Source organism: Salminus brasiliensis, chromosome 3 (assembly GCF_030463535.1).
Source record: "Salminus brasiliensis chromosome 3, fSalBra1.hap2, whole genome shotgun sequence".
In the NCBI taxonomy this organism is placed as follows: Eukaryota; Metazoa; Chordata; class Actinopteri; order Characiformes; family Bryconidae; genus Salminus; species Salminus brasiliensis.
Window position 1 is genome coordinate 49,945,250 of NC_132880.1, and position 14,038 is coordinate 49,959,287.

Consider the following 14,038-nt stretch of genomic DNA (forward strand, 5'->3'; position numbering starts at 1 on the left):
GTTGGAATTAATTTGAACATATTGGATAATTTTAAGGAACTATATCATACACCATCATCAGTGTACCATTTCTTGTCACCAGCAGATATGAGATCATAAATCTGACACATGGGGAGGTGCAAGCAGAACTTTATAACTGATTAATTCTTTCATTGAGAAATCAAAAGAACTAGTCTAGGAAAACTAGTCTCAAATGTTGGCTTTTCTGATTTTCCAGATAGTGAACAACTCCGAGATTACAGCTCGCTTTAATAGCTGCTTAAATGTTCCAGTGCTCTTACTGTCCATAAAAATATGAACCTCATCCAAATATGACCTGAAGTCCTTTGGTCCAAATGTGTGCTTTCAGTAGTGCATTTCTAGAAATCATCTGGACAGGGGATGTACGTGTGATTGAGGAATGGACAGTGAATGCAGGGGGTGTGCAGGGGGTCTTCTCAATAGCCCTGCAGTGTGTAATGTGCAATGTGTCTGGGATTGAGAAGCAGCTTTGCTATTCAACTGTTTTGAGATCATACCTCATTATTTTAGTTACGATTCTGCTTCAGTAGATTTTTATTTGCAACTATATGCAAGTTTCTCACCTTTAGCTTCGAATCTTCCCATTAATTCCCACATAATTACCTGTGCACTCCCATGGTAAATTTCCCAACTTTGAAAATTCCCAGAATTTTGCAACCATACTCTTAATTAAACCAAGAGATTGGATTTCTGATCCTCCAAAACGCAAATATTTAGACAAAGCCTGATCTTAGCTTTCCCTTAATCCTCCAAGTTCTACCCACTGATTTCATCTCTCTCACCAGATCCCAGAACTGATATTGATACGGAGACAAAGAGGCAGCTTCATAACGATCAATACAACATTCATTCATTCATTCAGAGGCTGAATCTCCAGGGCCAGGCTCCTGGACACTGACTAAGCCTGACTTTAGACCCCTGTTCTAGTTCACACTCTTAAAAATAGAGGTCCTACAAAGGGTTCTTGGAGATGTTCCACAGAACCACTACTATTGGACCTTTAAGAATCATAGTGTGGAGAACATTTACATTACAGGATTGCTCTTAAGACCTTTGAAAGGTCCCACTTCTGCTCCAACGTGATTCTTTATGGAACTAAATGAGGTTCTTCTACGGCAGCGCTTAAATAACCCTTTGGAGCACCTTTCTTTCGAAGTATTTTTAAGCACCTTTAAGTTCACGAGAAGTGCCTGTGTGGTTCCGATTTGCCACCCATCCTCCACAGCTGCAGGTGGCACTGTAACATTCTACAGTGTTAAGTTCCATTACTACTGGAGAACAATTACCATGGTTCTTGCTACGGCGACAGGGATACAGCTCGGATCTTGCTGCCACCAGCATTGTTTTTTCCACTTCTGATAGCCCACAATTTCTGTCCATGAGATCAACCAATCAGAGCGTCTTCGTAATCTCTCACCAAAGAATCACACAGGGGACGTTTCCTCCGTACCTGCTCCCAGAGGCGCTCTACAAAGTCGTCCAAGTATTTTTTTTTCATACAGTCAATCACAGATTATGTTGATTAGCGCCTCGGTCTGTGGAGTTTGCCCAACTTTCATATGCGTGACATGGCGAGCGAAGCCTCTGGGAGGGGTTTTTCTTTGTAATTTACGCCACAATGTTTGGAATCAGCTCTGGCTTTATTTAAGGAACTAATCAGAAGTGACCAGCGTACCGAACACCGAAAATTCAGCACTCTTCAGTTTTCTTACCAGCACAGTAAATCAACAGCCCTTCCAGGAGTCGATAATGACATCCTCACACCCAAAAATAAAAAGGCACCGCAGGAGGGAGTTTAGTACGTGAGGGTCTGCACAACAGCCGGGCAATATGACGATATTTTATTGTATCGTGACAGATTGTGTTATTGCATATACAGAATACACGCAACACACTGCTCTAAGCGTATGGAGGATGTGGTGAGTGTGGAACAGTTAAAGAGACGCTGGCTTTTATTTCAGCCTGATCTGAAGCAAAAGTTCCAACAACATTGTTTTCATTTTTTGTGATTAAAAATAAATAAATAAATTTAATATCCAAAGGAGAATATTATCCAGTACTAGAAAGCTGGCAGTTGGCATCAATACCAATAAAATTCGACAACACAAATGTTATGACCACAACAAAAAAAATAAACAAAAGAAAATTATAAATAAATCAAATCAATAAATCACTCTCTCAACATGAAGACAAATTTCTAGGTTTTTTGTTCCATCCCCAAACAAGTAAGAGGGAGCCTTCGGTCATTACATTACATTTAAGGTATTTAGCTGACGCTCTTCCCCAGAGCGACTTACAAGGTTACTCGTATTACAGAGGTGGGTCAGTGTAGTGTTAGGAGTCTTGCCCAAGGAGTCTTATTGGTGTAGTACAGTATAGTCACCCAGACCAGGAATTGAACCCCAGTCTCCCACATGGTGTTGCAGCTCAGTGGCAGGTAGTGGTGTTATCTGTTGCGACACATCAACAACCACGGTCAATAAAGTGTTCCCTTTTCTTAAAAAATACCCACTTCAATTATTTATGTCAAACAAACAAATAAAAAATAATAATAATATTATGCCAAAAAAAAAAAATTAAAAAAATGGTGGCGCAACATTTCTATTGCGCATGCATATTATATATATATATATATACATATATATACACACACACACACACACACACACACACACACACACACATTACATAAACACCACTGTGGTAAGAAACTCAACCTCAAACTCTAACTGTAGCAATCTTACCGTGGGTTGGTGTGTTGCAACAGATAACACCACTACCTGCCACTGAGCTACCACACCATGTGGGAGACTGGGTTCGATTCCCAGTCTGGGTGACTATCCTGTGCTACACCAATAAGAGTCCTTGGGCAAGACTCCCAACACTACATTGGCCCACCTCCGTAATACCAGTTACCTTGTAGGTCACTCTGGATAAGAGCGTCACCTAAATGCTGTAAATGTCCAGCCTGGACATAATCAAAAAACAGCTACAGCTGGGCGATATGGTAAAAATACTAGATCACGATATTTAAAGACTTTTTTACTACACGATATTTATCACGATACATGTAACCAGACTAAAATCATCAGTATCAGATTCTTATAAACTACCGTTCAGATCCTCTCCTGTACTGGATACAGTGATTTCTACTCAACATCTGCTGCTCTTCATCTAATGAACCCAGACTATCCAGTCCAGCACTGGTGTATAACCCAGACGTGTGATCTACTGATCATTATAGGTCAGTATCGGCTTCACCCGCCCTTACCAACGCTCCAGAATGGCTCTTCTCACCTTTCCCTCTGACGGCGACTACATTTAGGCTTAGGAAGCCCTTCAGTTTTAGAGAAATTACAATCTCATGTACCGCCCCCCCCCCCACGAGAAAACTAGTACCAGCACGTCTCCGACGTATCGGTCACTGTACAACGAAAAGTGACCTCCGCATTTCACACACACACCCCCAGAGCAGTGGGCAGCCAACTCCAGCACCCGGGGAGCAGAGAGAGAGTCAAGAGCCCCAACAGTGGCAGCTTGCTGAGCCGGGGTATCGAACCCACAACCCTGTGATCAATAGCCCAGAGCTCTAACCGCTGAGCCATCGCTGCCCTGCTCGTGACATCCCTCGTGAAGGATCCCTGACCGATACGCCAGCTCAGAGACTAAAGCTGCTCAGAGACTCCTTCCCAGCACTGGGCCACACCTGCCTGGAAGATCCCAGAGAAATCAACCTGGACAGGACTGACCAGAACCGCTCAGAGTCCAGCGAAGAACAGCAGCATTAGAACCTTCAGAGGAGGATGAGGAGGAGATGACCGCAGATAAGAGCTTCAGTTTACACTGGGTTTAAGTTGAACCCGGTCCTAACAGGACTAAAAGTGTTTGCACAAGCTTAAACTGACCGCTTTAACCCAATACACACAAAAGCAGAGATCGGTCAGCACGTCGGACCTCACCAGGTCCTGCTATTTTAACCAAGCAATCACATCAGATCTGTCTTGTGGACGCTACACACTCCAGAGGAGCGATCTGGGCATTGGGGACCACCGGGGCCAGCAAGTCAGGCTCTAAATTTCAAAGCTTATGTACACTACATGGACAAAAGTATTGGGACACCTGCTCATTCACTGTCTCTTCTGAAATCAAGGGTATTAAAAAGAGTTTCTCCTGCTTCTGTTGGAGTAACTGTCTCTACTGTCCAGAGAAGAAGACTTTCTAATAGATTTTAGAGGAGGAGCATTGCTGTGAGGATTTGATTGCATTCAGTGACAAGAGTAGTGTTAGTGAGGTCAGGATGTTTGAAGATGATGACCACCCCACCTCATCATCTCCAACTCATCCCAAAAGTACTGGATGGAGCTCCACCTCCTCCATCACTCCAGAGAACACAGCTCTTCCACAGCTCCTCAATGCTGGGGGGCTTTATACCCCTCTAGCCCACGCCTGGCTTTAGGCAGCATGGAGTCAATAGGGTCATGATGGTGATCTGCTCTAGAGAGTCCAATTCTATTGGCAGTACTTCTTCTCTACAGGGACTAGACAAGCTGTGTGTGCACACATTGGAAGCAAATAGGTGCAACTTAACGCTGCGTCCAAATGTTTGTGGACACCCCTTCTACGATTGTAAGGTCTGGACATTGACTATTTTACAAATCATTTTTGCCACATAATTACAGTAAATATGGAAATGAAAGGCACACAAAGGACAAGTGTGTGTGTGTGTGTGTGTGTGGGGGGGGGGGGGGGGGGGGTCACAACTAACCATCCAAGTGCTTTTCGGCAGAGGAACTCTGGAGGGTGCGAGTGTTATTTTGCGAGGGGTACAGTGTTCTGCAGCTGTGGGCTTGGTCAAAACTATAGGGGGACTTTTTTACCCAACACAAACCATCAGTAGTAGATAAACACACATCTGTACAATCAGGACACACAACTCAACTAAATTCAGGCACCTCTACAGCCCCTTACATTACCCCCTTACATCTGCTATAGTGTTAAAGAACTGCCCTGACAATAACAGCAGGAAGCGAAATGCTCTGATTATCAATATTACTGGCCTGTAATTTATGATTAATACGTACATATACACACACACACACACACACACACACACACACACACACACACACACACATTTTTTTTTTCTCACACACACGCTATTTATAGACACCTTTTTCCCAGTATACACATACAGTGCCTATCAAAAGTATTCACCCCCTTTTATTACTTTTATGAATGGAATCAATAGGTTTTTTTTGACAAATTTACAAACACACACTATAAAAACCTGTAACTGTAAATCTACACACTGTGAAATAAATGTCTGCATAAATATTCACCCCCTTTAAACAGACTGAGCTTATTCAGCAGAGCTCCAGCAGGCAGGTGGTGCTGACAGCCCTACAGGTGGTGTAATTGAGATCACCTGAGTGCAGTAAATGAGCCTCCAGTGACCGTAGCATACAGACACCGGTCTGGACACTCCAGTCACTGGCTAATCAGAATTCCTGACTACATATAAAGACCCCATGAAGACAGCAGGACCCTCCACACAGCTCCGAGAAGAGCTTACTGAAGAGTAAAGGTCAGTATGGGATGGATATAGAAAAATAAATAAATAAACGAATAAAGTCCAAGTCGCTGAAGATCCCCTGGAGTTCAGCTAAATCCAGCACTGAGGAATAGGAGGAATATGGCATATCTGACCACGCAAGGAGGAGGCTGGTCAGGGAGGCTACAAAGACCACATGCCTGTGACGCTGCAGTTCCCTCTCCTATTCTCCACACTGGACGTATGGGAGATCGCAGAAAGCTGCCCCTCCAGATCATGTGTAATCCAGCTGCAGGACAAAGGTGGGCTGTCAGCAGATAGAGGGTTAGCATGTGGGGAGGGCATGAGTGGTGTAGATTAGCACTGGGTGTTACAGTCTCTGCTGGTACGTTGGTATTATTAGGGTCATTTTGTTAGTTTTAGCAATATTGATGAATTATAAATCACTCAATTAGCTGTTTTTATCATTTATATCATTTATAATTAAATTAAATATAAAATTTCCTCTGGAATCTTCCTTTTTTGTCTGGTTTACATTTACAACAGTGTAAAATGCCTAGTTGGTGGAATTTGAATAGAAATAATAAATAAATAAATAAATAAATAAATAAATAAATCACATTAAGCCCAATCAGATCTGTACGGCACTTCTTCAGCGCACCCAGCGTCCCAGTACTAAAAAAACATGGCTTAATTAACCCGACTAATGCAAACATACCAAGTACAGCCTACTACTACACTTACACTATAATAAATATTTTTAAAAAATACTCCAGATACTGACTGACCAGTGCAGCCCATCTCCAGCTACAGCTGACCCCGTGCAGATCGGCCGTATTCCTCGAGTGCAGCCCTGAAGCTAAGCTTACACCTTGCGCTCACGCCATCACGCTCTCGGCCCTTGAACTCGTCAGCTCCTCGCCAGACTCCCTTCCTCTCTCCACCCGATGTGTTCCACACTAAAATACACCAAACGGTCAGCTCTGCAGCCATCTTCAGCTTCCCTTCTATCGCCTTCCTGACCACACTGTGGACCACGCTCCGGACCTAAGATCGGTAAACACTGGTTGATGGACATGTCGGGTTACATCAGCGCACAGGGAGCCGCCCGAGGTGGGAGTGTACAGCAGAACCCCAAACCCACAGTGAACACAGCGCCTCCTACAGCGGGTACACCTCACCTGGCCGCTCCACCAGGTTCTCAGACTGACCTTATAGACATTTCTAGCAGACACTGAGCACACTCCAACCTACGACGTCTTGTGAGGAGTGTGTGCTCTTTATTATTATTATTTTTTTTTTATTATGAACACATTGAGTTATGACTGAATTGCCCACCACCCCCAAACACACACACGTTTATTTATTTAATTTATTTAATAACTTTTTTTATTGAATAAGTCATTTTCTTGTGTTATTTATTATTTATTATTATTTCCCCCCCTAATTAACCAGTTTTTGCTCCTCGTAGATTTGATACAGCAGCACGGTTCTGACTTTATTTATTTATTTATTTATTTACATTTTGCACATCTGCAGCTCTGAACACCCCGGTTCGAGGTCAGAGCGTTTGCCCTCTCGCTATATGGCTGCAGCTCTATACATGCGTCCATTTGAGCAGTCAAACAGGCCGCTTCACACAACTCCAAACTTCACGCAGTGTGTGTGTGTGTCTGTACATTTCCACCTTCAATTACTGAACATACATGGGACATTGTGTACCACACTGCACACAAACCGGGGTCCACTTCTACCAATTCCACACCCACTTATACAGAAAGAACTTATGCAGTGGTCATAGAAGGGGCAAAAAAAGAAAGGAGGGGGAGGGGGGCAGAAAACACCCCACACTCTAATCTGTCAGGTCAGCAAAATGCATCACAGCATCTACAAACACGGACTGTTGAACTACGGACATACTGACCACTGCAATTTACCACCACCAACACCATCACCACCACCGCTGCAATCACTAATTGACCTTAACAGTGAACAGCACACGCCGACACACACGCCGACACACACGCACACACAACAGCCATTTCCGCTGTGTGTGTCGAGCTGCGTGATCATGTGATTTCTCAATGTTCAGAGGACACTCAACAGGAATGTCGACGTTAGTCAGCACACTTCCAACACACACACACACACACACACATTGCGTGTGCTGATCTAGTGCTGACTAGTCATTTTTACCGCCGAGCTCTTCCGCAGATCATTGAGGAGGCCTCAGATCACCAGCGCTTGAAGCTAAAACACAACTGAGGACGCATTTCCCCCTAAACAACGACCTGTAGAGTCACCGGCTGGACCGACTGGACCATCTCCTTAATCTAGTCAAATTATGGTTTACTGGTTTGGTGGTTTACACCCCCCCCCAAAATCACTGACCAAGTATGTTAAACAATACACATACAACTACCTATAACTGCTGACCAGAACATCCAGCATACAGAGTAAACACACAAGACTCAGACCATACACTGACCGTACACACTTCTTACAGTCAACACACACACACACACACACACACACACACACACACACACACACACACACCCCCCCAGGAAGTGGTGTGTTGTAGTGCCACCGTCATACAGTGTGTGTGTGGTAATGCTGCTACACAACCTTCTGCATGGTCCCCTTATAAACACACTGCACACACACACACACACACACACACACACACACACACACACACACACACACACACACACACACATTTAGTAGGTATCGTAGAACTGAAGTCTACAAAGTGTAGCATCGGTCACACTAAAAATCTTGCATCGCCATAATTTTTTTATTTTTTTATTTATTTATTTTTAATTAACTTTTTTTTTCTCCATAATGTGAATACAGTTCTTTATATTGAATTAGAATTTAAATGAACCAATAGAAATGCTCCAAAATGACCTGGAATAAATACAATAGTACATAAAAATACAGAATAAAAAACAGTAACATGGGATAAGACAATATGGTCAAAATAATAATACAATTATTTTATTATTTATTATATTTAAATGAGTGTGTACAGTTGCCGTGTTAACACATTGTAAACGTCACCAGCGGAGGGAGTTGATCTGTGTATAGAGTGACCGTTAGCGGGGAGCGTAGCAGTATAGCCACTTATTTACAGTGTATAGGTGTTCAGCACATTCTCGCAGTTTATTTAACGTGGATTTTTGTGTCGACCAGAAAATAAAAAATAAATGTTTCTTATTTCTATTTTTAATAAATAAAATTAGTCACAAAAGCAGAAAGTAATTTAATCCCTGAGAAAGGCATTTACACCTTCACTCACATAAGCAACAATATAGCCAGCCACACACACACACACACACACACACACACACACACACACACACACACACACACACACACACAAGTTTTATTCGCATGTAGAGATGTGTGCGGAAGTGTGTGTAAGTGTGTGGATGTGAGCTCACTATGGGAATTCTCAATTATACACATTTATAACAGTCCATAAAACACACTCCACTCAAGTTTAGAGTGTCCCCCCTGTCCAACTATACGTCCAGGGTTGGTGTAACTGGCCAAATCACTGCCCTTGGGGGGGGGGGAGGAAAAAAAAAAAAGGAAAAAAAAAAGCGGCCTTCAAAATATCCGCAGCCAGAGAAACCCTGCGAAGCACGGACAGATTGAGGATTTAAGTGGACAATTTACTGGAAACACCTTTAAAAAAAAAAAAAAAAAAAAAAGAGGGGGGGCTGTACATCAACATCAACACACACACACACAAACACACACACATTACCACTGCGTCGGTATTCGAGTCTAAACAGCCATTAAAGCCCTCATTTCCCCACCCTGAGGAAACTAGCAGGAACGGCGTGCTTTTCCAGCCCTGGCCTGCGTTACAGTGGGAATGCATTATGGAATGTTCCTCTCCAGTGGATTAACCTATAGGAGCGAGAGGGAGTGTGTGTGTGTGTGTGAGAGCGCGCATGTGTGTGTGAGAGCGAGAGGGTGAGAGTGTGTGTGGGGAGGGGATTGAGGGGAGGTTGTTAGTGCCCCATTTCAGGACAACAGAGCCCCCTTCTGCCCCCGGGGGGGGTGGGGCCTGGTTACTATAGAGACAGGTTAGCCTACAGACAGGAATCGAGTGTGTGCATGTGTGTCTGGTTTGCCGTGTAACTGGTTTCTACGTAGCGGAAGAGGAGGCCATCTTTTATTTACTTTTAAATCTCTCACTCACACACACACACACACACACACACACACACACACACACACACACACACACACACACACACACACAACAGGGGGGTAACCTTAAAATAATCAATTCTCTTGCTGCACACTGATGCCGTACAGACCCTCCAACAGCCTGAATGTTTTTATTATTATTATTATTAAATTGAGCAAATTTACCACACAGTCTTGGAGTCTTGACTGACTTGCTAGTGTGAACATGGGTGCCCAAACGCTTGCATGAGACTGTATACGGCCACAGTCACACAAAAACAGTCCATTTACTGTATTTTATTATTACTCCATAATGTGAATCGGGCAGCAGCTCTTTATACCGTATCAATTTGATGAACGGACCAACAGAAATGCTCAAATGACCTGGAATCAAATCTTTCTACAGGGTTTTTTTTATTTTTATTTTTTTTTACTTTATATCGGCTTCCAGGTCATTATAGAGAATTTCTATCGGTCCGTTCATAAAACTAAACAACTTCTGGACTAAAATTGTCAAAAAGTAAAAGACTAAAAAAATTAGATACAAGGTTTATATTATTAATGTGGACGTTTTTTGATGAATGAACCTTTTTTATTATTATTTATTATTTATATTTTTTACATTGACCTACATGGCATTCATTTTCATATTAGAGACAGTAATTAAAATATTGCATCTGATCTCTCACAAAAACATGGTCTCTCTTATCTTGAGTTATGGAAATCTTAACTTTTAACGGAAGTTAACGTAATATTTTATTCCAGGTCATTTGGGAGTGTTTCTATTAGTTCATTCATCACAAAATTAACAATTTTCAAGACTCAAAATGTAAAAATCAACAAAACCAGATATGTTTACAACATTAATCCATATTAATTGTTCTTTGTATTATATCAGAATTTCCTGATAAACGGGCCAGTAGAAATGCTCCAAAACGCAAATCTTTCTACACTGACTTCCAATGACCGTTATGTAAATCTGCTGTTTTGGAGATATGAGTTTTTGTGCGACAATATTAAAATAAACACAGCAAAAACGCAAGGCACGAACCGCACATCCGATTTCCAACCTCCACAACAGAAAGCCAGGCTGGTAAGCAGTTCGTCCCCCTGCTACTGACCAAACAGCACAAATCAGACTCGTCTATTAATGACTTCAGTTTAGGATCCAATATCAATAATGTCAACCTGCCTCCTGTAAACCATTTTCAGGAAGGCTCGTGACGAATTCACCGTCCGAGACACCGAATACGAGTCAAGTTTGTTCATCGTTCAGTTTTAGCTGTAAATGACTCATCCGAGGTCATCAGTTTTCACAAAGCCTACACGCCTTCCCTCAACCAGCAACAAGCCCGCGTCTCAGAACCAGCCACACGGCTCCAGAGCAGGCCCCATTACACCCAAACGGCTCCCGAGCAGGCCCCATTACACCCAGACTCTCGTCTTAATAATAAACAGCTCTACTTTCTGACCCCGGGTCTGCTGGGGTGGTGCAGGACCTTCATCAGCAGGCCATCGCAACCAAACGCTGCACTGGTAAAGTCTTGGGAAGAACGTGGAGCTGCTGCAGACCCCCTCTTTCAACATACTTCTTGCAGTAGAGGCCCCATTTCATGCCCCCGCCCCTCACTCACACACACACACTTGTGTACACACACACACGGAAAACAGCCATTTAAGCCATCCAGGAAGACCCAGCAAAAGTAAGGGGGAAAAAAAAAAAACCTCAGTAGTTAACTTCCATAGAACCCAGCTTAACACACACACACACACACACACACACACACGACTGAACCATGACCTTTGCACTCCAGCAACCAGAGAAAACCCAAATATATTTCTTTATTTTTTAGAATTTCATTATATTAAAAAAAAACAAAAAACAAAAAAAACAAAAAACAAAACAAAAAAAAAAAAAAAAAAAAAAAAAAAAAAAACACCCACCCCTATGCCACACACACACACACACACACACACACACACCCCCCGTATCCTCTATATTAAAGTTCCCATAAACGAGTTTCCCACAAATCACTTTCCTGTGTCTCTCTCTCACACACACACACACACCGCGAAGCATGAGCTTCAGGCTGTACCCTGCAACGACTGGTCATGGCGATGTGTGTATACACGAGTGTGTATGTGTGTGTGTCTGAGTGGGCAGACCCTCAGATTTTCCCAGCATGCATCTCGCTGCACTTTGTTCTTACTGGCTGAACGTTCAAACCCACTTTACATACATGACCCCTGACATGGCACTCAGACAGGCCTCTACATTAATGTCACTACACACACACACACACACACCTCTCCACTACACACACAGGCAGGCAGGCCTAGCCTACATTAGGCCTGGAATTCCCCGCAACTGTGAAAATCTCAGTGACCTAATCTGACACAGGTTCACACCAACAGCAGAGCAATGCTTTCCAGGTTCAGGCCAGCGCCTATTAAAACACCTAGCTTCTGAACCTACTGGAATATCGGCTTCCTAAAATCCTATAATGTAAAATTAACAAAAATAAACACAATAATAATCCAGCCCAATTTTTAGTTTTTTAGTTTTGAATTGTTTGCTTATTAGACCTCAGCTGCAGCAGTTTTACACGAGAATATAATTCTACTGGATAAACAGGCGGCGAATTGACGCCAAATTCATCTGAAAAAATAATAATCATATTTTAATCATATTTTAATTTTTACCACGTAGCGCAACTTCTAATCACGTGACATCAGAACTAACGTCGTAATTAAATTACGATGTTTATTTATTTAAATTTTTTTGTAGCGTTTAATATTAAACCCTGGCCTCGTGCAGCTCTAAATCAGATGACAGGAACACACCCAGCCCCCCCAGCCCCCCAGCCTGGGAAGCGCCGCGTTTATCGCCTTTATAACGCGCAAACCCTCCTTCTCCACAAGCCCACCACCTTCAGGGTGGTCCGGCTGGCCAATGTTAGGGTTTTAGGGCGAATTAAAGCCCTCTGGGACTCTTCTGCTGGACTAGGCCTCGAACCTGAGGAAGAGGAGGAAGAGGAGGAGAAGGAGAAGGAGGTCACTAGAACACGTCCTTCCTTCGTAAATGGACGCTACACAAAGCCTGGCCACGACCAGGACCACGACCACGACCAGGCTCAGGCTTGCAGGTCTACAAGTGAAGCCTACCTCCTGCTCAGGGAGGGGGGTGAGCTGGCGTGGCAACGGCGTGTTTGAGGAGCAGCTCCCCCCCAAACAGCTAAAGCACCCATTCAAACAGGAGCACCAAGAAATCGCGTAACTCCAACCCCTCATCCTCCAGGAGGTCAACATGGCGTGAACTGACCACATTAGATTTTTAAAAATTGCAGATCACATTTAAAGTCTTTAGGAAGGAATAAAAATAGCAGAGACCTCAGATGTAGAGACAGACTCACCTTTGCCGTTTAGGGACTGAATGTTCCACCTCGAGAAGTTTCCCGTGGAGCTCTACCTTCCCTGCAAACACAAAAACGAGCCATTTTACCATCTGACCAAACCTGGGGAATTTCGAGCCCCTGACGCCCCTCCAGCGACCCTGCCGTTTTATTCTATTCCTAATAATTATCCCAATTAATTCTACTTCCCTCCTGGAGCTTTTAGATCACTCTGGAAGCTACATTTCCTCACACACTGCAGCTGCTGCCCCACCAGCCCAGACTGGAGGTTAAACATGGAAGGAGAAGTTGCCCCGCGCCTCTGAGCAGGCAGGCCGAGCTCGGCCGTGGCCGGCGACGAACTGGGACTTTACTGGATACAACGGGGCTCGAAATCGTGCAGAAACGATCGTGAAACGCGTGGAGGATCTTCTACGACCTGTCTGTGTTTTAGCCCAGCCGAGAGAGCTTGTAGAACGGCCTACAAGAAGCCACCACCACCACCACCACCACCACCACCACCCAGAAGAACCCAACACAACCTAACCCAACCTAACCCAACCCAACCTGGTCAAAGTGGTCCAGTTTGACCTTAAGCTCGGTTCTTTAAAGATCTCGGCGCCTACAGGCTCTCCTGAGGAGAAGAACGAGCCCTAACGAGGCGAGGTGGGGTTAGTTTGGGGCTGAGATTGGAGCTCAACACTTGTTTGACCTGTTTGAGAACAAAGCAGCGTGGAGACCCCAAAAGGGTCCAGCATTAAAATTTTAATAAATTATAAAAAATATCAGACCTGACCCCATGGTGCTCAGGTAGCCCACCACCAATCACTCCCCTTTAAGCATGCGGCGTGGCTCGCACCTTCCC

At 43.7% G+C, this 14,038-nt stretch overlaps 1 protein-coding gene across 1 annotated transcript in view; it reads right to left on the reverse strand.

The window, feature by feature from the left end:
* igf2bp3 (insulin-like growth factor 2 mRNA binding protein 3) overlaps positions 1–14,038 on the reverse strand; it is a 36,193-nt gene that overhangs the window by 21,894 nt on the left and 261 nt on the right. Inside the window, exon 2 of the mRNA XM_072674477.1 lies at positions 13,195–13,255. Within this exon, the coding sequence (XP_072530578.1) occupies positions 13,195–13,255 (61 nt within the window). The remainder of the gene's footprint in view (positions 1–13,194; positions 13,256–14,038) is intronic.